The sequence below is a fragment of the Ovis canadensis genome, chromosome 13, assembly GCF_042477335.2.
Source record: "Ovis canadensis isolate MfBH-ARS-UI-01 breed Bighorn chromosome 13, ARS-UI_OviCan_v2, whole genome shotgun sequence".
NCBI lineage: Eukaryota > Metazoa > Chordata > Mammalia > Artiodactyla > Bovidae > Ovis > Ovis canadensis.
Window position 1 is genome coordinate 70,286,493 of NC_091257.1, and position 24,436 is coordinate 70,310,928.

At 51.5% G+C, this 24,436-nt stretch overlaps 1 protein-coding gene across 1 annotated transcript in view; it reads right to left on the minus strand.

Annotated features, from left to right (window-relative positions):
* CDH4 (cadherin 4) overlaps positions 1-24,436 on the minus strand; it is a 478,160-nt gene that overhangs the window by 56,358 nt on the left and 397,366 nt on the right. The window contains exon 5 of the mRNA XM_069546793.1: positions 954-1,109. Coding sequence (XP_069402894.1) covers positions 954-1,109 — 156 coding nt within the window. The remainder of the gene's footprint in view (positions 1-953; positions 1,110-24,436) is intronic.

Genomic DNA, 24,436 nt, shown 5'->3' on the forward strand with positions numbered 1-24,436 from the left:
TTGGAACCTCCCTTCTCAGGGTTCCCATCTGGCACTGCAGGCTGAAGCCAAGTGAGGTCAGTGCCGGTCCATAGATGACACAGGGCAGAGGCTGTGACTGTGTCCCCCTCACCTTTGTGAACACAATCTGGGAGCTGGGAGTTCCGATGCTCTGGCTATAGCCACAGAGGCAGCCTTACCACGTGCTGGGCTGTCCTGAACACCGCAGGGACGGTCACCCTGAGTCCTCAGAATACACGCTGAGGCAGCCTGACTGTTTCCCCTTTGCAGGAGAACATGGAGGTTGGAGGGGTTAAGGGCACAGGTCTCAGCTGCTGGGTGGGGCTGCCCACCCCTGCCCCCCAGGTCTGGCTCCAGCCCCCACCTCCCGCAGGTGCAAATGCTCATCCCACGAAGAGGAGACAGAGCCCAAAGGGGGTTGGACGCCAGGGTGGGTGGCGTGAGAGCCGTGCACCCACCGAGCTCTAGGGCCAATTGTGTGCCACCAGGCCAGGAGGCCAAGTGGAAAGTGGTGGACGGTCCCTTTAACTGAGCCTCACAGCCTTCACTTTCTCATGGTTTTTTCCTCTCCACTGGCAGCTCCCCATGAAAGCAACAGCGCTCGCTCAGAGCCGCCTTTCTGCTCTCAGAGGAAGGGGCAGAGGGGCTGGGGATGCGTGCCCAGAACTGGAGAGGTGGCAGTGACACGCCAGCTGCACGACCCCTTCCCCAGCAGAACTCCCAGCAGGTCACGTGGGTCCACGGCTTCTGACCAGTGGCTCCCCCGTTATGTCCCAGGCCCTCCCGGGATCGCCAGGGACATGTTACCAGAGCACATTCTCGGCCCATCTGCTCTGTGAATTGCACAGCCCGGGGAGGCACCCCGCAGGCAGGTGGGCTTTTCTGATGTGGACTTGGGTTTGCACTCCCCTCCAACCCCCCGCCCTTAGGAGCCCGAGTCCAGGGACACTCACGTGGTAGGAGGCTCGCTCCTCCCGGTCCATGGGCCGTGTGACGTACATCCGGCCGGACATGGAGTCGATGCTGAAGACCTCCATAGGGGGCTGGTCAGCGCCCACGCCTGTGATGCTGTATCGGATGGGGATGTCGTTGTCCTTGTCAGACCGGATCTGGAAGGGGGTGCAGACGGGGGCGAGGGAAGGTCAGGCTTCTTACCGGGACCTTACGCTCATCCCACTGGATGGCCTCACATGACGTCTCTCTCAGGGGCATGTGAGGCCACAGCCAGCGCTTGGTCCACTCTGGGGACCAGAAGGGCAGGTGAAGCCAGGGATTCACTGAGAGCCTGTACTACATGTCCGGTGAGCCCACCAGGTGACAGAGAGGAGGAGACACAGTATTCCAAGAGGAAAGGGTCTGCAGGGAGCTTGGCAGAGGTGAAGATGCCCACGGTAGAGCCTGAGTGATTGTCTGAGATGGCTGAGGACCTGGCACAAAGGGCCCTCATGTCAAACCTCCAGAAAGACAGGGGCGAGGACACAGCTCACTGCGTGGGGTTTTTAGGGAAAAGGTCAGGGCCCAAGACACTTGTGCCCCCGAGTGATCATCTGTGCAGAAAGGCAGTGGGCATGTTTGGATGTGCAAAGACACAGAGAATGTCCCCTGTTCCTGCTCTGGTCCTCCTGCCCTGCCCTGAGAGGGGGTCACAGCAAAGACTTCGAGAACAGGGCTTGCCTTGGAAATGCCCCCCCACACCAGCATCTGGACTCAGAAACACAGCCCTGAAAGATGTTGTCAATGTGGTTACAGAGCTGAGTACAGGCGCAGTGTTTATAGAAATGGTATATTGTGGAAAACAACAACTTAATAATGGTGAAAAGTGAAAATGATAGTCACTCAGTCGTGACTGACTCTTTGTGGCCACATGGACTGTAGCCCACCAGGCTCCTCTGTCCATGGGATTCTCCAGGCAAGAAGACTGGAGTGGGTTGCCATTTCCTCCTCTAGGAGGTCTTCTCTGCCCAGGGATCGAACCTGGGTCTCCTGCATTGCAGGCGGGTTCTGTATCATCTGAGCCACCAGGGAAACCCAAGAATCCTGGAGTGGGTAGCCGTTCCCTCCTCCAGAGGATCTTCCCGACCCAAGGATCAAATTTGGACCTTCTGCATTGTGGACAGACTCTTCATTGTCTGAGCTATCAGGGGAGCCCCCAGTAATGGTGATCTGGGTCCCACATCTAAAGTAAGCTAGCAAAGCCTGAGAGTTGGGTGAAGAAACGAAAGAACAGAGGGAAAAAATGCACAATTCTGTGCTTTATGTGGGTTGGAGGAGGACTATGTGGACAGCACCTCGCTTTTGACCAGATCGTTAGATAAATGCCCGACTATAGGAGACGGCAAGGACACCCGCAGAATTACACATAAGGTGCACGTCCTTCATTCAGGTGAAGCAGAGGTCCTGGGCATGCACGGGGCAGCTGGTGGGCAGGAGACCATGTAAGACAACAAGCTTCTCCGATGGCGAGAGATTGTAAATAAGCCACAGGGGCGTGAAAGCAATAGCTGATGGGGCCAAATTAAGATTAGCATAAACTCTGAATACACCTTTAGAAAAGACAATTTTAAAAAATCAAAGCCCAGGGGACCATGGCAATATTTTGCAAAAAAAATGGACCACAACAAAAACCTCAAAAAAATTCCACAAAGCAAAATTGACCAGGACTTCTTACTAGAGTAATATAATTAAAATTTAAAGATGATTTTTAAAGAGATATTTTAGAAAACATTCTGAAATAACCACAGGTTAAGAATCAAAACTGCATTTAGCTTCCCTTATGGCTCAGCTGGTAAAGAATCCGCCTGCAATGCGGAAGACCTGGGTTTGATCCCTGTGTTGAGAAGATACCCTGGAGAAGGGAAAGGCTACTCACTCCAGTATTCTGGCCTGGAGAATTCCATGGACTGTGTCCATGGGGTCACAAAGAGTCAGACACGACTGAGTGACTTTCACTTTCACTTAAAAATAGTAATGACAATGAAACAGCGAAGCCCAAGGAATTTGGCCAGAGACGGAGTCAAAACAAACCCTTAACTTCAAATATTTTCATCATTAAAACAGAATTACAGTGAATGAACTGAGCATTTATATCCAGAAGGAAAGGAATGACAAAGCAGGATATGGTGAACACCCGGGTAATTAAGACGAATGCAGAAATTTCTGAATCTGAAAACAGAAAAGTTGGAAGGGTTGATAAATAGATGCAAGAGCTGTACTCTGGGGAAAAAATTTCATAAGAAATAGATGTACCTTTGGCAAGCTTAAGAGGAAAAAATAAGACTTAAAACATCTATTTTATTCTTTATATTTTATGCGAGCCAAGTTGAAAATCCTGATGAACGGGTTATTTTTTGAGAAAATATAAAATTTCACAGTTGGCTGAAGGAAGAACAAACGTGAAGAGACTGCTAATTCTTTAGGAAATTCCTCGGCAAAGGGCTCGAGGGTCAGGGGAGCTCACCTAGGAGGTGTTTAAAGTCTTCCATAGAAGAGGACATATAGAGAAAACACCCGCCCTGGCTTTACAAATCCTCCCTGGTACCATTCTCCTAAGACCGCAAAGTAAGGTAACTGCAGAGCACTCCCCCAGGCCAGCGGAGGTGTGATGGTCAGCATGGAGACACCAGCGGGTGGGTCTACCCACCAGAGCCGCCTTCATCAGCTGAGCAGAAGGGCCTGGGTGACCAGAGAGAGTCCTGGCTAGGAGTGCCCAGTAACCTCCCAAGAGTCACGTCAAATGAGACCAGACTTCCTTTGCAAACAAATTGCTTTTACCATGATTATCTGATTATTTTAAAAATGGGGGTGATTATACAGAGAAAAATTAGGTTTTGGTAGAACTCTGTGCCTTAAGATTCTAGTCCTGTTTGTGGTATTTGAGGTTTTATTTTTTACCTTTAACTGTTAGAGCTCTTACCCGTAAGTGGACTGGATTTGACTTCTAGTTTCCTCAAATATCTGGCTACGTGGTTCCAGACCAATGCTTCCAATATCCTCCTGCCCTTCTGACTTGGAATCACTACGAACTGTGCTGCTGTGCTCAGTTGCTCCATTGTGTCCGACTCTTCGACCCCATGGACTGTAGCCCACCAGGCTCCTCTGTCTGTGGGATTTCCCAGGCAAGACTGCTGGAGTGGGTTGTTATTTCCTCCTCCAGGAGATCTTCCCAACCCAGGGATGGAACCCGAGTCTCCTGCATTGGTAGGCAGATTATTTTCCTGCTGAGCCAACTGGGAAACACTAAAAGTGAAGCTGCCCTTTTCCCAAAGCCCTGCAAACTAAGGCTGGATGAGTGGGAATGACCTTCAAGGAAGCACCTGAAAGAGCTCATGCACAGACAACCTGCATGCCTGCTGCCGTGCCAATGACCACTCAAGGTTCCCCAGACAAAACACGATCCCACCAGAGGCATCCAGACCACAAAGGTGCTGTGAGCTCGCCATCTAGAAATATTCTCGACGGGCTGCCTCCCACCCCGGGGCTCGGAAACAGGTCTGGTCTAACCAGTAAGTTTGGTTTTCTTTGGCTTTCCTAGAGATGCCTCCTATCATAACCTGATGGTATGCCTGCCCTGAAGCCTGCCCGCAACCCCGCCCCCTGAAATGAGACAACTGTTTACTGAACTGACTTCCTCTCAGGACTGAGATATAGGTTCAGGGAGATGGAGCAGCCTGCCAGCCCGGCTTCCAAGCCTAGAAACTGCTTGGGGGAGTGTCAAAGGCAGGGATGAGGGTTAGTGCGAGGCCCCTGCCATGTGCTGCTGGGTGTAGTGACGTTTGTGCTGACGTTTGGGCACTTGAGAACCACCAGCTGCAGGAGGGGCTTTCTCTGTGAGTTCCCTCATCTACCTGGAGAAGAGCCTCGGAGGGGCTCAGGTGTCACAGTGCCCCCTCCCCGGAGTGGGAATTATCCATCGAGGAACATCATTGCTACCAGTCCTGGAAGGGGGCCTGGAGGAGGGCAGACCTGTCACATGACCACACCTCCCAGCTCTCCTCCGAGGGCCATCATCTTTCCTGCAAGTCACTTCGTCTCCCCCTTTCTCTGGGTTGGGAAGATCCCCTGGAGAAGGAAATGGCTACCCACTCCAGTAGTCTTGCCTGGAGAATTCCAAGGACAGAGGAACCTGGCGGGCTATAGTCTATGGGGTCATAAAGAGTTGGACACAACTGGGTGACTAACACTTTCGCTTTTATTTCCTCTTAAACCTGAGTTCTAAGGCATCCTGGGGAGCTGCTCATTTTTCCCTGGGTCTCCCCGATGTGTACACGAGGCACACATGCTAACAAACTTCTGTTTTTCCTCCTTTTGTTTGCCTGTCTTTTATTACAGGGGTCTCAGCCAGGAGCTCAGAAAGGGGAGGGGAGTTGACTTTTCCTCCCCTACACGCCTAGTAGGAGTTACCTCAGAAACTAAGGGCAGCTTTTTCTTGGGCAGCTGATCTCTGTAGCTTGACAACCACCACAGGATGGTCCCTATGGAGGTGCCTCAGAGACTTGATAATGAACATCCTTTCCAACTGAATTTGGACCATTAGCACAAGCCATCCCCGAGAAAACTCCGCTTCTGAGAACATTCGGCTTAATAGAGAACCACTTTCCTAAACCAGCAGTGACTATTTACATATCAGAGGCGACCCCACCAGGGCAAGAGCGTGGGGGTAGGGACACTGGCCACCCTGACCATGATGGTGGCTTCCTACCGGATACACTGGAGGACGGGGAACAGAAAATGTCAGGAACAGTCGGCAAGAAGGAGGTGATGCCTCGTCACACAGGCGTCAGTGACCTGGGCTGCTTGGGTGTTGACCAGGGTCTCTGGGAGAGGAACGGGCACACATGGGCACGTACATGCGGGCCACGCACACATACGGTGTGCATGCATACGGGCACGCACGCACATACAGGCTTGCGCACGCCTGGGCCCGCACACAGGGCTCCTCGAAGTCCGTGAGGAATATCTTCGCTCTGGCTTTCTGGGCTCCTCCTCCCTCGCATCAGGTCAGGCTCCCCTGCCCCTTGTCTGCCCTAAGCAGGAGCACTGGCCACGGTCTAGCTGGATGCCTGTCTGCACCCCCAGGCTCCAAGGGGCTGCCCTCCCTCTATCAGTGCTGCCCACCTCCTGCTGGAGAGAGATGAGCGGTCCCGGCCGCCCGCCTCCTGCCAGCTCCTTGGCTCCCAGCGCTGTGCATCCCGGACACGAGGCTCTGGCCTGTCGGCATCACACATCCCCTCTCTGTCCGCCAGGGATGGTCCTTCAGGCAGAACAACATCTGACCAGCCCTGTCCAAGGCACTGAGCGGGGAGGAGTTTCGACCCAGCTCCATTCCCTGGAGTCAGTTTGTAGAAAGAGGGTCCTCTCTGGCCAAGTTCCCTCATCTCCAGATCTGGGGGGCAGGGAGCCTGATCGATTGAGGGCAGAAGGGAACTGAGAAACTGGGCAGAAACTCAAACCAGTTCTTGTTCCCAGGAGCTTGGAAGATTCTAGAAAGGCTGGTGAACTCAGAGGCTTGCTTTGAGTTTAGCTTAAGAGAAGAGGACGTAGGGTACACAGGAGGGCCCCCGAGGGTTGAGCTGAACTGGATGAAGGGGGGCATGTGAGCCCCTACAGTCCTGCAGAGACACCACCGGCCTGCACCCTCCCGGCCAGACTGCCCATCCTTCACAGGGAAATTTAATTATGAAACTGCTGAAAAGAACCCGCCACACATTTAAAGATTTTGATTTTTTGCAAAGGAATCTCATTACATCCTGACCATCAGGCCACATTCCCCTAATTCTCCAGGTGCTGTTCAGCGGCGCCTCCTGAAATACACGCTGAGTGAGCCCGGGGCTCTCAGGACGCCCTCAATTCTCCCATAGTTTACCGTGTTAAGAAGAAATACTGTGTGAATGAATTCACCAGATCAGGCGAGAGCGGTTTCTCCTTGATTTGTGGCTGGAAAATGAGAAAAACATCCCAGCGGCGTCCGGCAGGGCCATGAATAAAAAGTGGAGACGGCTTTTCCATCACCCGTCCTAGTTTTATGACGCCACCGAGGATCATGCTGTTTTGCATTTGTTATGAAAGGACAGAACAGATGGTAAAAGGTTAGTTTAAAGTGATGTCTACATTAAAATAACGTATGGTGCCTGGCCATTGTGCTCACCCAGGGACCTCGTTCTAGGGCCGGCTCCATCCTCCGGAAAGGCTGCCTGGATGGCAGGATTCCGGCAGAATCTCCCCCAAGGAGGAGGTATTTTCCTAATTTCAAATGAACTTGAAACTGGAGAAAAGTCACCCTGTGTGGTCTTGTGAATTGCAAAGGCCTTGGAGGTTTATCCCAAGAACTGAAGGAGTGGAGGGTCCTATGGATGCAGAGGAAACCTCGCCCCAGGAGGGAAAGGGACCTGTTATCCCTGGGAACCTCATTGTTGGCTGGGCACTCCCCACCCCAGTTGTTTCAACAGTGTCTTCACTTGGCCAGACAGCCTGTGCTGTGCGCCAGGCCCCCCTGCGCTGGATGGACATGGTCCTGCCCTCACGTGGTTCACGCACCAGACTGCATGTGAGCTCGGTTGCTCAGTCATGTCCTACTCTTTGTGGCCCCCTGGACTGAAGCACGCCAGGCTCCTCTGTCCATGGAGTTTCCCAGGCAAGAATACTGGAGTGGGTTGCCGTTTCTTCCAAGGTATCTTCCCAACCCAGGAATTGAACCCACATCTCCTGAGGCTCCTGCATTGGCAGGTGGATTCTTTACTACTAGCACCGCCTGGGAAGTCTCATGGACCAGAGGGATTAGATTTAAAAAGTGACAGCCAGTCAGTGCAGAATTATAAGGTGACAATTATGCAATGGGGAAAGAACAGGGTCTGTGAGAGACTCTGGAAGGACTTGAGGGCAGAGGGAATCTTTGAGAAAGTCAGGTTAGAATTGTGTGGTTTTGTCTACTGTGGTATGTGATTCCTGGACAGGCGCAGATAGAGTAACACACCCAAACATATGCACAAATAACACATGCATAAGTACACATACACACGCTGTCACACACACGTGTGTGCATGCATGCACATGACTGGGTGTCCCCGCCTTTCTGCGCTAAACCTCTTGGAAAGCGATGTTATTCTGCAGCTTAATGGCTTTGCCACTAACAAGGCCTCCCTGACCCCATCTCTGTGTCTTAAAAGATGCTCTCAAAACCCTTAGGATCAGGATCTTCCACGAGGATATAATTCTTTGGTGAAGCGTTTTAGCTCTTTCTCTTCGTGTGATATTAAACCCAGGGATCTTCCCAGGAAAGCAGATTGCAAGCTCTCATTTTCTTTACCTGGTGGGAGTTTCGAGTTGCCGGCAGCAGCAGAGTGAAAAGCCCTGAATCGTGACCGCAGACGCTTCGTTCCCCGCCTACCTCGGATTTGAGGCAGGCCAATCTGAACTTGGCCGTGACTACAGCCGGCCAGGAGAGGCAATTTCTTTTAAAATCTGACTCTCATGAGAGTCCAGAGGTAAGAACATAATTACACCTAAATGCATTTCAGCTTCTGTGGCCTCACTGGTCCCTACGTCAGCTCTCGACACTGGGACTCCTGGATTCTCATGCTGACAGAGAATCTGCATTTTCTCAGGTTCTCTGTCTGTCCTCTTGCTGCTTTGCCGGGATGGCTCCCTGTCTCCCATCTCCTCCTCCCCGTCCCCTACTGCCAAGCATTATGGCTGCCCCACACCCTCCTGGGCTGTGGGAACACAGACACCCTGCCTGACCCCAAGGATGGCAGGTGCAGGCCTAGCACCATGCACACAGTAATCACCGACTGAACAAATGAAACAAGGACATGCTGTCTGGGGGGCGGGGGCAGACATGCAAACCGACAGGCAGGGTCACAGCCAGGTGCTTTGGGAAACCAAAGTGGGTGGGAGGCCCTCTTCCTGGAGGAGAAACGTCTTCTCTGAGCCAGGAGGGAGGAGGCAGTGGGCGCAGAGGGACAGGTTGGGGGAGAGCCTGAGAGGGTGTCAGGAGTGGCAGGGTTCTAAGACCCTAGGTGGGAGGGAGAAGGACCAGCCAGTCCCATGCTTACTGTCTGACGGTGAAGAAATAGCAGGGAATTGTGGAGTGGGAGAGAAGTGGGAAGGAGAGTCAGGAGAGAAGTGATCACCCCTCCCCAGGCACCAATGAGGAGGGGAGGCCCACCCCAACTCCGTCCCCCTCCGGGGTTGGAGGAGGTGTCAGAATGGCTTTGCTCTAGAGACACCAGGGGGATGAGGGGCGTGGTGCCACCTGGTCCCCGCCTCTGGCAGGAGAGGGAGGTGTGTGTGTGTGAGGGGAGGTGGGGAGGTGGGGGGTGAGGAGGTGGTAGTGATGGGGCGAGTGGTGGGGGGTTGGGGTGGGCTGGGGTGAGCGGATAGGGTGGCAGCCTGCCCGCCACTGTGTTTATCTCTCATCCTCACTGTGTCTCGAACGCCTGCAGCGGGGATGAGCTCCCCTGTGAAGAGCAGGGCCCAGGAATCTCCCCTCCTCACCCCTGTGGCTCCTTAAGGACCAGTAAAGGGAAGTCCTAGGATGTCAGCCCCTGACCGTCAGGTCCAGTCCCTTCTGCAGATAGGGAGACCAAGGCCTGAGAGGCCGAGGACTGGACGAAGCTTTCACAAGCCATCAGGGTTCGAGGGCAGAGTTTCAGGTCTGGTCTTGGTCATGCTGCCTTCCTGGGAAGCTTCATGGGGCAGAAAGTGAGGCCGAGGAAGCTGTGCTCACTTGCACAGACAGGACACGGGGCCCAGGAGGTCTCTGTATCTCCCTAGGGTCACTTGACCCCTGATGCAGACTCAGACCCTGGGTGTTGTGCTCACTCTGGTCAGTTCTGCAAATCTGCTGGGATTGCTGAAATGCTCTGTGTTTTAAAAAGACACCACCTCACACCAGTCAGAATGGCCATCATCAAAAAGTCTACCAACAGTAAATGCTGGAGAGGGTGTGGAGAAAGGGGACCCTCTTGCACTGTTGGTGGGATGTGAACTGATACAGCCACTATGGAAGACGGTGGAGATTCCTTAAAAGACTAGGAATAAAACCTAGGATTAAAACCACCATATAATCCAGTAATCCCACTCCTAGATATATACCCTGAGGAAACCAAAACTGAAAAAGACACACATACCCCAGTGTTCACTGCAGCACCGTTTACAATAGCTAGAGTATGGAAGAAACCTAGATGTCCATCAACACATGACTGGATAAAGAAGCTGTGGTACATATATACAATGGAATATTACTCAGCCATAAAAAGGAACACATTTGAATCCATTCTAATGAGGTGGATGAACCTAGAGCCTATTATACAGAGTGAAGTAAGTCAGGAAGAGAAATATAAATATCACATACGGACGCATATGTATGGAATCTAGAAAGATGGTGCTGATGAACTTATTTTCAGGGCAGCAAAGGAGAAACAGACTTAGAGAACAGATTTGTGGACACGGGATGGGGGGAGGGTAGGAGGGAGAGGGTGAGATGTATGGAGAGAGTAACATGGAAACTTACGATACCATTTGTAAAATAGATAGCCAGTGGGAATATGCTGTATAACTCGGGAAACTCAAACAGGGGCTCTGTGACAGGCTGAAGGGTGGGATGGGGAGGGAGATGGGAGGGAGGGGATATGGGTGTACCTGTGGCTGATTTTTGTTGATGTAGGACAGAAAACCACAAAATTCTGTAAAGCAATTATCCTTCAATTAAAAAAAAGTCACCGTGGCTCTAAGGCCCAGGACTGGAACCTGATTTCAGCTGCTGTTGAAAGCAGTCATGAAACTGTAACTGAGTTCTGCATGAGGCACTGTTAGCTTGCAGCAAAGTTTAATTGAAAAGCCCTCTGCCCTGGCGCTGGGTGAGCAGTGAGATCTGGCCAGGATAAAACCGTTCCTGGTGCGTGATGGGACAGACCTGGGGCCGGGGGTGAGTGGGAGTCCAGATTCCCCCCACTCTGCACTCCTCCCTGATACATGAACATGACTTTAAGAGGCTTGACAATGTTTGTGTTTCTTGCATTTTACAAAATACTTTCCATGCACAGTGAAATTCAGCTTCCAATTATTTTCAATTAGGTTCTTGTAATGAGCAGAAAAACCCAGAATATGATGGGGAAAGGCATTTGTTGTGTAACATTGACACTGTTATACATTTCCATTCACAATTACTTGGAATTTTACAAATCATGAAAAAAATCCTCAAAGTCATATGAATATTAATAACAGCCATGAATATGTTCTTACAAAATTTGCCTGATGGGAAGAGTGAATTAGATGCTTCTCAAAAGTGTCCTTCAGGTTGTACCAAATTAACAAAGACAGGTAGCTTCTTAGTTCTGGGTATGGGACAACTAAGACATTATTGCTGAAGATGGGAGTGGGGCAGGGTCCACTCCCGGCTCTTCTGGCAACAGATTTTCTTTGGGGAGCATTGTTTCCCATTGTCTCGGTCAAGTCAAGGTGTCAGTCAAGTCAGGGGGTTGGTCAAGACTCCCTGCCCTCCCCTGGGCAACAGGCAGGCCCATGAGCTGAGTTGGCTGGTCAGCTTGGCTCTCAAGTGTGGACGCTAAGTTAAGAAAGAGTCGGGGCCAGGAAATGTGGCTGGAGCCCCCCACTGAGAGCCCTCTCCCTATTAAGACCAGAGCACTGGGCCACCTGCTGGCCAGCCTTCCCTTCCATTCGTGAGCAGCCCAGGCACTCCTGGCATGTTTCTTGGGGAGAGGGACCTGAATGGGTCCCCCCGTTGCGTTAGGTTAAACCTCTGCCTGACCCAGATGTAGACAGAGGGGCCGGGCAGGGAAGTGCTAAGCAGAGGGCAGCATCCCCGAGGTGCCAAGGCCCCCGCCTATGCCCCATCCCCTTGGAGGCCCACCTGACCATTCCATCCTGTTTGGGGTGGGGCTCCTTACAAGTAGAGATGGGGATGGGGTTCCCATCTGAGTGGTCGCCTGCGAAGAGCCAGGAGGAACAGCTTGGCCTGGGGTCTGGCTTCAGCCCCATCCCCTGGAGGACCCTGCAGTGTGGAGAGGTAAGCCTCGGGGAAGAGGTGGCCTCCGGGGGCTGCCCAGGTGAGGAGGGGTCTGTCCTCTCCTGAGGGGTCCAGCCAGTCATTAGGGAGGTTTACTGCGCCTCTTATGCCTGCCTCCTCACCTCCCCAGCCCCTACATGGCCAGCGTTTTCTCATCTATGTTTTTGCTGACCGGCCTCTTTCTGTCTCCCTCACTGGACTGTCCAGGAGGTGCTCAGGAGAGAGGGTCATGTGGCTTTCAGCAAACTGTAATTTAACACACATAGCACCCGGCCTCTAGTGGTGTTCAGTGGACGCAGGGCACCTGGACCACCTCCCGGAAGATCGAGGGCTCTGAACACAGTTTGGGCTTTCCTGCAGATTCTTGAACTTAACAGCTACCAAGGGCTGTCATTGCACAGAAGCCAGAGCGGGGACGGCTTTCCCTCTGAGCCCCCTGGCTGGAGCCCTGTGTGTCAGGGAACAGAGCCCTGGATGGGACTCTGCCTGGGCTGGAGAGGCGGGGTGCCCAGGGCAGACGGCACCCGTGGCTGGAGGGCGCTCTCAGGTCTGCCACCCACGTCCTGCCTGGTGTCACTTCTGGTCCCCATATGAGAAGTCAAATGTCTCGGGACGTCCCTGGGGGTCCAGTGGCTAAGACTGCGCTCCCAAAGCAGGTTCAATCCCAGGTTTGATCCCTGATCAGGCAATGAGATCCCACATACTGCCGCTTAGAGCTTGCATGCTGCAACTAAGACCTGAAGCAGCCTAATCAATCAATAAATGTTAAAAAGAGTCAAACGTCTTGCCAGGAATGCTTCCTCACTAATACATAATGCGTGTCCCTTCTCATTTCTGGAAGGCCCTGCACACACGGTCTCTGACAAGATGACCCCAGATGAGATCCAGTCTCTGGGATGGAGGCTATGGCAGCCAGACCACGGATGAGGCTGGGGAGAGGCCCAGATGGGAGCCCAAGGGTGAATTTTGAATGAGATCTTGTATGTGAAGCATGTGGACAGGGTTTTGTCCATAGTAAGCACTCAGAATTCTTATGAGTAAGCCTTGTAGTAAGGCAAGAGCCAGAGGCTGGATTTATAAAAACTTTTACTTTGCATCACATAGGTAATTTCTCAAGTCAGGCGACAAATGTATGAAGGAGGGAAGAAAGAAAAAAAATAGCCTCCAACTCTGGACTCCACAAGTCAAGTGAGAAAAATCTACTCTTAGGCTGTAAATGCAAACATTTTAAATGTAACTCTGAGATGAAAGAAATGGCTATTGGGTCCTAGGAGAAGCGTGGGGTTTGGAGAGACCCAATACTTAAACATCCTTCTCGAGGAATCTTTGTGTTTATGCTGCCGACACTCAGAAAATGTAGCTTCATCTTGTAATCTTACAAGGGTTAAGCCTGTTCTTACAATGCTCATGGCCCCAGTGTTATTGCACAATTTAATGGTTCTTTTATAGAATAAGAGAGAAGAGGCTCTAGATGAAGAAGGCCTTCGAATTAAAGGATTCTTTTTCTCCTTCTAAATATCCCTACAATTGGATTAAACTTGACCTGGATCTCTTGTTTGGCACTGGCTTACTATTTCTTATCAAGACCTCTTTTCTTGGAAGTTTTCATGCTGGTTAATTCCAAATAAATTAATGAGATCAGTATTAGAAATACGAACACGTGCACACACAGACTCTCATCACAGAGGCAGACAGCTCGGCACAGGAAAGAAATGAGGGGAGTTTTGCCTCCTTAGGTGAGACCCAGGACCCTGTGATGTTGCTCCCCAGGAGTCTCTCTGTTTTAATTCCTTCCACCTCTTTACATCATCAGTTCACTTAATTCACATCACAGAGGCAGGAGAGCATCTTTTGTGTATCCTTATCCACCTCTATGAGATTCTGGAGCTACTTTTCATGCTGAGTCATACCAGTTACCTGGGGATCCAGCTACCCAATGGCAACCCACACTTGCCAAGACAACATTCAGTGGAGATGCCTGTGGACACATGATGAGACCACCCTGAGGAGCCCAGATCTGAAAGCTGCAGAGGATCACGGGATTTCTCCCTAGGGGACCTGTGACTCCCAGACATCTGCTGGAAGATTATAATGAAAAGGAAAACAAGCTGATGTGTTCAACTGTGGCAAGCAGAGTAACGATTCTTAGAGACTTGCTTTCCTTGAGCAACTGCTTCCCCACCCCAAAGACACTGTGTCTTCCAATCTTTCCAATAAAACACACCATTTCTGCCTAAGAAAGCTGCCCCATAACGTGGCTCCACCGCAGAGTATTTATTGACTGAACCTCACTTTGACGTAAATTTCCTTCATGCAGAACAGCATGTCTTGTTTTCCTAAGACTTTGCATGAACTGGCAGCATAAATGTGCTACATGTATTTATTCTCATGGTGCCAAATAAATGATTTAAGTGGACATCAAGGCGTCTAGCAATTCAGCTGGGTACAAAACACACAAACTCATGGTAAAGATATTATATCGACAGTGACAAGCATGGGTTTTGGGTGAAATAGTTCTGGGTTCAAATCCTCATTCCATTATTAGTATCCACGTGGGTAGATGTGATCTCCTTTGGGTGTTTTTGTGAGGGCATTTTTGATGGAGATGATCATTAAATGAGTGGATTTTGAGGAAAGCAGATTGCCCTCTTTAACATTGGTGGGCCTCCTACAAACAGGTGACGGCCTGAACAGAACAAGAGACCGACTGACCCCAAGCAAGTGGGGATTCTCCAGCAGATGGCTTCAGACTTTTCTAGATGGGCAGCTCTCCTGAGTCCCCAGGCTGTGAGCCTACACTGCTGATTTTGGCGTGAGCCACTTCCTTATATCATAAGTCTCTTTCTTTTATATCCATCCATCTATCCATCCAAAAGGAAGTCAACCCTGCATATTCACTGGAGTGACTGGTGCTGAAGCTCCAATACTTCGGCCACCTGATGTGAACAGCCAACTCATTGAAAAAGACCCTGATGCTGGGAAAGACTGAGGGCAGGAGAGAAGGGATGACGGAAGATGAGGTGGTTGGATGGCATCACTGACTCGATGGACATGAGTCTGAGTAAACTCCAGAAGATAGTGAAGGACAGGGAATCCTGCTGAGCTGTGGTTCATGGGGTCACAAAGAGTCGGACTTAGCTGAACACAAAAATAAAGAGTACACTCTTTAGCAACTGAACAAGTTGCTAAATGAAGTCCCAGACCCTGGAATAGCTGAGATACCTTTAGGGTCCTGGCCAGGATATTGGGGACCCTGGGGCGGGCTCTGTGCCGAAGCATGTCGCCTTGGCCGGGTCATACCCCTAATGTGCCCAGGCTCCGGGAGATGGTGAAGATCAGGGAAGCCTAGCGTGCTGCGGTCCATGGAGTTGCAAAGAGTCAGACTCAGCTGAGCAACAAGAGCAACAACAATCCACCCTACTGGCCTTGTTTCTCTGAATAAGCCTGGTAAATACATCCCCTCCACTCCCACAGTGGATGGGCAGTTTGCACAGGGGGCCAGCAGCCGGCTGGGAGCATGCTGATCTTCAACCTGCTGCTCTGGCACTTCTCTGTCCAGAGATCACAGGTGGGACTTCTCTGGTGGATAAGAATCCACCTGCCAGTGAGGGGACACTGGTTTGATCCCAGGTCCAGGAAGATGCCGCATCGCAACTAAGCCCATGAGCCACAACTAACGAGCCCAAGGGCTGCAACTACTGAAGCCTGTGCGCCTAGAGCCCACGCTCCCGCAACGAGAAGTCGGGGCAATAAAGAATAGCCCCTACTCTCTGCAATCAGGGAAAGCCCACGTGCAGCAGTGAAGATCCAGTGCGGCCAAAATAAATAGATAAATTTTAAAAAGTTAGAACAAACTCACTAAAATTACAGGTGGTGCAGCCTCCTGTTATGTCCAGGGTCCAGCTGGGGGTAGTAAGCCCTTGTCACCAGGGAGAAGGAAAACTGGGCAGCTAGCTGATTTGACAAGTCCAGTGGCCTTTCGTCGGCCATGCTTGAAAACCCGTGAAGCCCAGTGACATCCTCTGTGGGGAAGGTGGGGGTTTGGGGGGGACACACCCTCTAGTGCTTCCTCAGAGAGCCTTCTACTCCCCAGCCCTCCCCACCCCGGGCCGTGCACAGGGTGTCACCACTGCCCACCTTGGTGAGTGATGGCTGAGGTACACCTCTGGGGTAGCCCTTTGCCTCCCAGGCCCTGGGAACTACAGGTATGTCAGCCCACTTTTTTGCTTTATCAGTTTTCATTTTAGCACCGTAATAAAAATTCTGATAATCTAAACATGGCAATAACTCTGCTCCATAAAACGACTGTCTCCTCATGTTACTGCCGTCATCAGAGGTGCCGTAATAACACTCACAACACGAGGGAAGATGGTTATTGTATTACAATGAATAAATGACAAAGGTTTTTATTACATGAGTGATTCTTCTAGGCATTGAGACGCTCTTTCTGCTTCACTCGCGTAATGAACACATAATTCACCAGCACATTAGAGCACTGGCCTTGCAGTCTGAAGGCACAGTCATGGCAAATAAGTAAATTATTAATGAGATGAAATCTAAAAATAAAATCGCAAAGCCCCACCATCCTCCATAAAGAAGGGAAAAAAATTTCTAGTAAGTCTTCAAGCTGGAGGAGCTGGGAAGGGACCTGCTGGCAGTGCCTCCTTGCTCTAGAACATGCGTGGGAGGGTAGCTGATCCCAGTCAGGGAGCTCCCTTCTCCCTCCCTGCCTCCTACTGCAGAGGCTGGGATTTACCACCATTTGCTGTCACAGCAGCCTTTGCAGTTCAGAGGGTCTTTGACAGTATCTGACGGGTGAGATATGAGGGAAAGTCTGGAAGGGAAATCCTGGGCTTTTTTTTTCTTTCCTTTCTTGACAATAAGCATGAAAAGATAGTTACTACTGTCATTTCTTGAAGTGGAGAACATTGCAGGAGCACTGGCAGCCCTTTTGCAACCATGAGGACACAAAACCAATAGCTAAGGGTGGCGGAGGAAGGAAATAGGAGGCTTGATTCCTTGAAGACATTGATGAGCCCATGAACTGGCACCAACTCACTTTGCTTCTCATAACATGAAATAAAGACTGTCCAGGCCACTGTAGATTGGGCACTGCTCCTTGCATGGAAAACGAGATCCTGCACACTGCAACTAAGAGGTCAAACACCTCAACTAGAAGATCTCACATGCCACAACTCAGACCCAGCACGGACAAGGAAATAAGTTAAAAATAAATATTCAAAAAACTGGGAAAAAAATTCTCAAAGGAAAAAAAAAAAAGGAATTCTGACCCATACTACAACATGGGCAAACCTTGAAGAGATTATGCTAAGTGAAATAAACCAGTCACAAAGTGAAACTCTATATGATTCCACTTTTATGAGGTCCCTAGACTAGGAGTCAAGTTCGCAGAGACAGAAAGCCAACCTGGAGGGTTTCCAGGGGCTGGAGGTTAGTGTTTAAGGGGGACTGAGTTTCAGGTTTGCCAGATGAGAAGAGTTCTGGAGAAGAAAGGTGATGGCTGTATGGCGTTATAAATGCATTTTCAAGCCACTGAAACGTGCATTTAAAAATGGCTATGACTGAGAATTTTATGTCATGTGTCTTTGACAACAGTAAAAAATTAGTTTCACATCTTCTTTTTTTCTCTTCTAAGTGTGACTGGTAGAAAATGTGAATTTCACGTGAGGTTTGCGTGTTATCTCTGGAGAGCAATGTTCTGAGCTGGGGGAGTGGCCCTGCAGCATCCTACATCTCTCCTCTGGCCCTAAGTTGCTGGGGCTGCTGGATTTGTGCTTGTTTCCTCTGGTTCTGGGGTGTTTTCTTCTCTGGGTCTCTCTTCAGGTACACTGTGCCCTGGTCAGAGAGGGCCTGCTAAATGTTGGCAAAATTGAACTGAATTACAATGATAAGATTCTTTCCTTTGCTGTTCCAAATTGCAAACCCATCCTAAAGATCACAGGGAGCACAGAGTGGGGCTGAATCACAGAGGAGGAGAAGGTGGAACTTGATGGGGGGAGGTGCAGTTTCTGGTTTTTTCACAACAGCTACTGCCTTATAAGCACAGCAAGGAGGTCAAACCAGTCAGTTCTGAAGGAAATCAATCCTGAATACTCACTGGAAGGACTGACACTGAATCTGAAGCTCCAATACTTTGGCCACACGATGTGAAGAGCTGACTCATTGAAAAAGATCCTGTTACTAGGAAAGATTGAGGCAGGAGGAGAACCGGGCAACAGAGGATGAGATGATCAGATGGTATCATCGACTCAATGGACATGAGTTGGAGCAAATTCCAGGAAACAGTGGAGGACAGAGGAGCCTGCCGTGCTGCAGTCCATGGGGTTGCAGAGAGTCAGACCCAACTTAGTGACGACGAAACAACTGCCCCACAAATCCTAGAATTTGCATTAGAGGCCAGCGCCGGGCACGTGGGATTCCCCGAGAAATGGCAGCTATTCCTAAGGCCCAGTGCCCTGGGAACCCTAAATGACCTTGGGGTTCTGTGGGGAAGGGAAGGCTTGGGGGAGGTGAGTGTGAAGACAGGATGGAGTTGGGAGAAGATGGGGCCCCCCAGTCTGGAACAAGGTGCAGCCAAGGGGAGGAAGAAGGAGGCAGTTGGTCAGAGATCTTCCCCAGAGGAAACCAGCAGATCTCGTGGGAGAAGCGGACCCCAGATTCCAGGAATCGGTGCCTGAGGACTTGACCCAAGACCTTTCAAAGCAGGTCTGCCACAGCTCAAGGTCACAGAGTCAAATTGGTAACGTGTGTCCCCACCCTGGCGTCCCATCTCTGAGAACCCAGCGTGCCTTGCAATAATAGCTAATTAACCCAGCCCCCTCGCCCCATAAATGAATATGCATTTCATCAGTACAACTAAAATAGCTCCTTTAGAAACATCTTTCCTCCTCAGAGTGCACAAAGCTGGGAGAAGGTTGGTAATTATACGTGTATCACAAGCAGTCCCAGCCCGGCAGGGGCTCATCGCTTCATATAAATTATACCAATCAGCAGCAGAGGGAAGAGACCCCACAAGGGGATGGAAAGTGGTGCTTTCCCTAACTGATGCACACAAGTACGGGATCCTGGCAGAACCGTGTGGGGCTGGGGCGGGGGTGTCATCGTAAAGTGAGAGTTGCGCTCCCACTTGGCTGCCGTCAGAAACGATGGAGATCCTCTTGATGGTGTGTTTGGAGGAGATGTGATCAACCAGAGTTAGGGGGTCTGCAGAATACAAATGCGTCTGCAGGTTTCCTTGGGCAGTGGGGGATGGATGATGTGTTTGACTGCATCTGAGAGGAACACTGGGTGCGAATACTGATACATGCTCTCACTCCTTCTGTGTCCCCCTTTCAGAAGGGGACAATTTCAAGGCTAATGCCATATTCCCTTGGTTGTCTCTGATGCTCCTTCAAGTTCACTTGGTCCCCAGTGGGCCTGGCCAAGATGCTCTTTGAGGGAAGGTCCTGCTGGGAGGTAGAAGACGAAGTCCTTGCAGGTGCAAAGACCCCGGACCTCAGGGATGGGGCTAAGAAGAGCAGAGGGAACCCAGAGGCCCACTGAGGCAGGAGAAGGCAGTGAGTGCCTTGGGGTGCAGCCACGAGGCTCCTGCTGCAATGCTAGCCTCGGGGAGTTCCAACGGGTCCCCTGACAGCTCTCCCTGGCTCATCCTAAGCAGACCCACTAGCGAGGGCTGTGAGCAAGAAGGAGAAGCTTAGAGAACCCACAGCTGTTTGTCATTAGTTGGGATGACACACAAGGTTTCTGCTTGGATGATTGGGAGGTCATGATGTGCAGAGAGCGGGTCTGGGCACCGTCTGGTCCTGGTTCCCCAGGAGATGCCACTGGGGTCTGAGACACTCCCTGGCCCCGCAGGACCTGTTCTGGGGTGACTCAGGGGCCTGTCTTGAACAAGCTGCTATGATGCAGAAGTCACTTATGGAAGCAAGTGCAGGTGGCAGAGACAGGCTCAGGAATGAGCCCAGACCCCGTGGTGAGAGTGGAAGGTGTGGGAACCAGGGGGCAGCCTGTGGGTGAGCGTCTAGTTGGCAAGATCACAGCCGTGTCTCCCGGGAGTGGCTGCACCTGCCGTCCTTTAGGAGAACTTATGTCTTTTGTCAACCTGAGATGACCACGATTGTCTCCTAAATTCTAGACTCCATCAGCTCCCATCTGCCTGTGGACAGATTTCCATGTTTCACCAACAGCTCACCAACTGCAGGAAACCCAGAGGTCACATTTGGCTTTAAATGCTCATTTGCATAAGTCCCGAAGAGCTGAGGGCAAGGTTTCCATCTATAATAGGGGCTACATTTTACGTTTCCGGTTGGCAAAACATGGCCTGTTATTATGAAAATTAACATCTCATAGGATAAAAGAAAATAAATTTGGTGTTTAAGGAAGTGGAAAATAGAATTTTCCATCCTCTCCCCCTGAGAATCTCAGCTTAATGTGGCCATCAGGATTGCTGCTTTTGTTTTTAGAAAGTCAGGGAGCCGCTGAGAGACCTGTTTGCTCAGCTGTGTATTTTTTAAAACAATTGTGTTTTTTTTGGCCATGCTGCCTGATGTGGAATCTTAGTTCTCTGACCAGGGACTGAACCTGTGTCCCCTGCACTGGAAGATGGGTTCCTAACCCCTGGACCACCAGGGAATCCCTCTGCTGCGTATTTTTACCCCTCTGAACACTGGGGAGATATTGCTACTAGGCAAACAACGATGAAAGCAAACTAACATGTTACGAGGGTTTTCAGGTCGGGAAAGTGGCTGCACCCCCTAAATGTTTCACCCCCCATGCCCCCATGCCCCCATGCCCCCACGCTCCTGTCTTCGAGTTTCCTTTCTTGCAAAGCTGCTGCAGGACAGACTTCCCCATCATACCTGGGCCTTCGACTGCCCTTGGGTGGATGTCTGCTCCAGAGTGAAGCTGTGACAGCCTCGGGAGGATCCCCAGGGGGCCGCCCTGGGAAGCTCCCATCTGCTCCCTAAATGGAGACACTCAGTTCCCAGGTTTTAGGTGACTTTAGATTCCTCTGTGCCAAGGCCAAGAGAAAGCGCTTGCTGAAAGCTCTTCTGTAAATGAGCGATGTGGGGGCTTAAAGTCAGCACAGAATTTCCAGGTAGTGCGAGACGACCCAGTTCCCGGCTCCAAACCTTCCTGTTGCGAGTGTCTCATTTGTGATCGGGGTGTATTTTGCATTCAGTAAGCTAGGATTAACAGTTTCAAAGACTTAGAAACAGAAAACCAGTGTTCCTTTGGTTTATTTTCATTCCAACTTGGAATTCCCTGGGCTGCGGCCTCCAAGGCCTGAGAACATAATCTCTGAGCTTTTTATGCCCCCTCCTCACCCCTTTACTGCAAAGATAAATCCCATTCTTGGGGGCTTCCTGGGGGTCTTCAGGACTCCTGAGTACCAAGGAGTTTGGATTCAGACTGTTTACCCTCCAGAAGTCCAAGATCAAGGCTAAATTCTGAACCTTCCTGGACTTATAGAGTCAGGGAACACCAGGTCAGGAACTCAGATTGCTCTGGAAGCAGCAGTGGGGTACCCTCCCAGCTCATGAGGGCAGAAGGTGCTGGAATTACTGCAGGGGCCACTCCTGGGTCTGGACAGACACTTCAGGGCCACAGAGGAGGACATGTGGCCCTACTTCCCGGGGCAGGAGGGCCAGGGTGGTGACCTGGGCACCACAACTCTCCCGGGAGGAGGTGTCAGGCCGGGACTGTGGTTTCGAGTCAGAAGGCTGCCTTGGGTTATGGGGCATACACCCTTTCTGCCCGCATCCTTCTCTAGCCCTTGACCTCCGCCTTGTACCCTAGGGCATGCACTCTGTCCAGCTCACACATCCCTGGAACTCAAGTGCACCCAGGTGCAGAACTTTCCAGCATCCTAGGAATACTTTCAGAGCTTGTGTTGCTGCAAAAGTAGGCAGGGGATTCTTGGTTTACAGATGGGAAGAAATTGAGTTTTTTTCAGGAACTGCCTCCCAACACCCACAACTGAGGTCACACAGGCATCACAAAGCCCTGTGCAGCGCCAAGGTGCCCCAGGCTGCTGGGCAGGGAGCACCGTGTGGGTAAGTAGGGGCAGAAAGGAGCATGACCTCCCTCAGGGCGCTTCCTGCAAAGAACTGTCAGCGTTAATCCCACCCCACCCAGCAAAGCCCCAGGGTGAGAATGTGCTTCCTTCAAAATGTTCACCTGGAAGGGGCTGCCTGTCCCGGAGGACTTGAGATGATGGCGATGAAGTGCTCATCACCCGCTAAGGAAGATGCTCAAGCACTGGAGTGAGTGGGAGCAGGAATTAATGAGGGACCACTTACAGACACCCCAACATCCTAGAGAGGTACTTATGAGTGTGGCGGTGGGGTGGGGAGAGCCCATTTTCCTATCACGTAAAGCAGGGTTTAATTGCTGTGAACATTCCCTCGGAATGGGGGGTTCTGCCTTGGGTCTCTCGCACCAGGGAGTTTTCTGCCAGTTGTTTTGGGAGGTGCCAGTTCACAGGCGAGAGGACAGCGGAAACCAAACCAAACGTCAGCAAGGATGTGGCTCCCAGGGCAGACCAGGTGCCTCCCTTGAACCCCTGGGGAAGGTCCGAAGGATTGCTTCGCCAGCCTAGGTTCCAGTTCTGCGCCTGTGTCCCGGCTGTGTGACCTCGGGTGACTTACTACATTCTCTGTGCCTTACTTTGCTTGTCCCTGAACTGAGGTGACAGTACAGATGAAAGCAGGTAACTCCTGGGATATTCTGGGTCGGGGGTCAGTCCTTGCCTACGGGCGTGGGGCACGTTTCAGATGCACGAGTGGCCCCAGAGGGGCAGGCCGGTGGCCCCCAGTCACATGCTGCAGGGAGACCCGATGTGAACCCAGAGCTCGAGCTCTAGAGGCTGGGCCCTCCCCTGGGGGGTTCTTCTGGGCCACTAGCCACAGGTGGTAGGGGCTGTGGTGGAGTGTCAGTGGTGACCGTCTCCCACCATTTTGGAGAGGACAGTGGACCAGATTCTTGGGGCCCCAGGTAGCCAGGGAGGGACGGGAGTCACACACTGGGTGGAGGAAATGAAACACAGGCTGGCTGGAGCTGGAAGAGGCTGGACGCTCTCTCTGCCCTTGTGGGCAGCTCTTCTGGCCCAGGTACTGGGGTGGGGGTGCTTGGAGGCAGGCGGGCCTGGAACTGCAGCTGCTGCCTTCGGTGTGGAACCCGGGTAGGTGACTAAGCCTCTCTGACCCTCAGTTTCCTCATCTGTGAAAAGAGAAGGATCACGAGTCCTCGTGGACACGCTCGCTCCATCCAGCCTTGGGAACCAGGAGAGAAGTGCAGCACGAAGCCCCTCAGGGCTTCCCTGGTGGCTCAGACGGTAAAGAATCCACCTGCAATGCAGGAGAACCTGGGTTTGAGCCCTGGGTCAGGAAGATCCCCTGGAGAAGGGCATGACAAACCACTCCAGTTTTCTTGCCTGGAGAATCCCATGGACAGAAGAGCCTGGTGGGCTACAGTCTATGGGGTTGCAAAGAGTTGGACACGACTGAGTGGTTAGCTTGCCCCCCGAGTGTCTCAGCAAGAGGGCGCAGTTGTCACCAGGCAAACCTGACGCGGGAGCCAGAAGCCGAGTGGGTCCCCAAGGGTGCGAGGCTTGGGAGGATGGATAAGAACTTACGGGCTCATTAGTGGATCAGCCAGAATGAGGGTGGGGGCCTCCAAAGTGCTGGAGGGAGCAGGAAGCACATTTTAAACATCCCCCTTGCAATCTTGTTTACTCTGTTAATTCTCAAAACTGAACGGGTTTGCCGAGGATGCTTAGAAATTCTGTTTGAAATCTGCGGCAGCAATAATTTAAGCTCTTTCTGTTGGAGAAGGGAGGCATACTGTGAATCTGGGTCGGCTCTAGTCTATGCAGTGCTTGCAGTCCCTGGAACCCGGACATCAGCGGCTGCAGTGGGATCCTGACTCAAGCCTTGGGCCGCAGGGCCGACCTGCTGGCCAGCACGTCAGGCCTGTTTGTTAGCAGGAGGCTGTGGTTTTTCTCGGTCTGTTTCTGCAAGTGCAGTTGACCTGCCTGAAGAGGCTCCTCTCTGAGCCTGGGGAGCAGAGCAGCTGCTCTGAAACCAAGCGCTTCTCTGACACATCTGGGGTGCAGTGGGTGGGGAGGTGGAGGAGGCTGCGTGCCTTCTGCACATGACGCAAACCCTGAGAAATTCACATGTCCGCGTCCTAACTCCTGGGATCCCCCCGGGGGCTTGGCCCAGTAATAGACCACCTTCTACAGAAATACAAAGATTATCTGTTTGTTGCTTCCCTGTTTCAGATGGTAAAGAATCTGTCCGCAGTGCAGGAGACCTGAGTTTGATCCCTGAGTGGGGAAGATTCCCTGGAGAAGGGAATGGCAACCCACTCTAGCATTCTTGCCTGGAA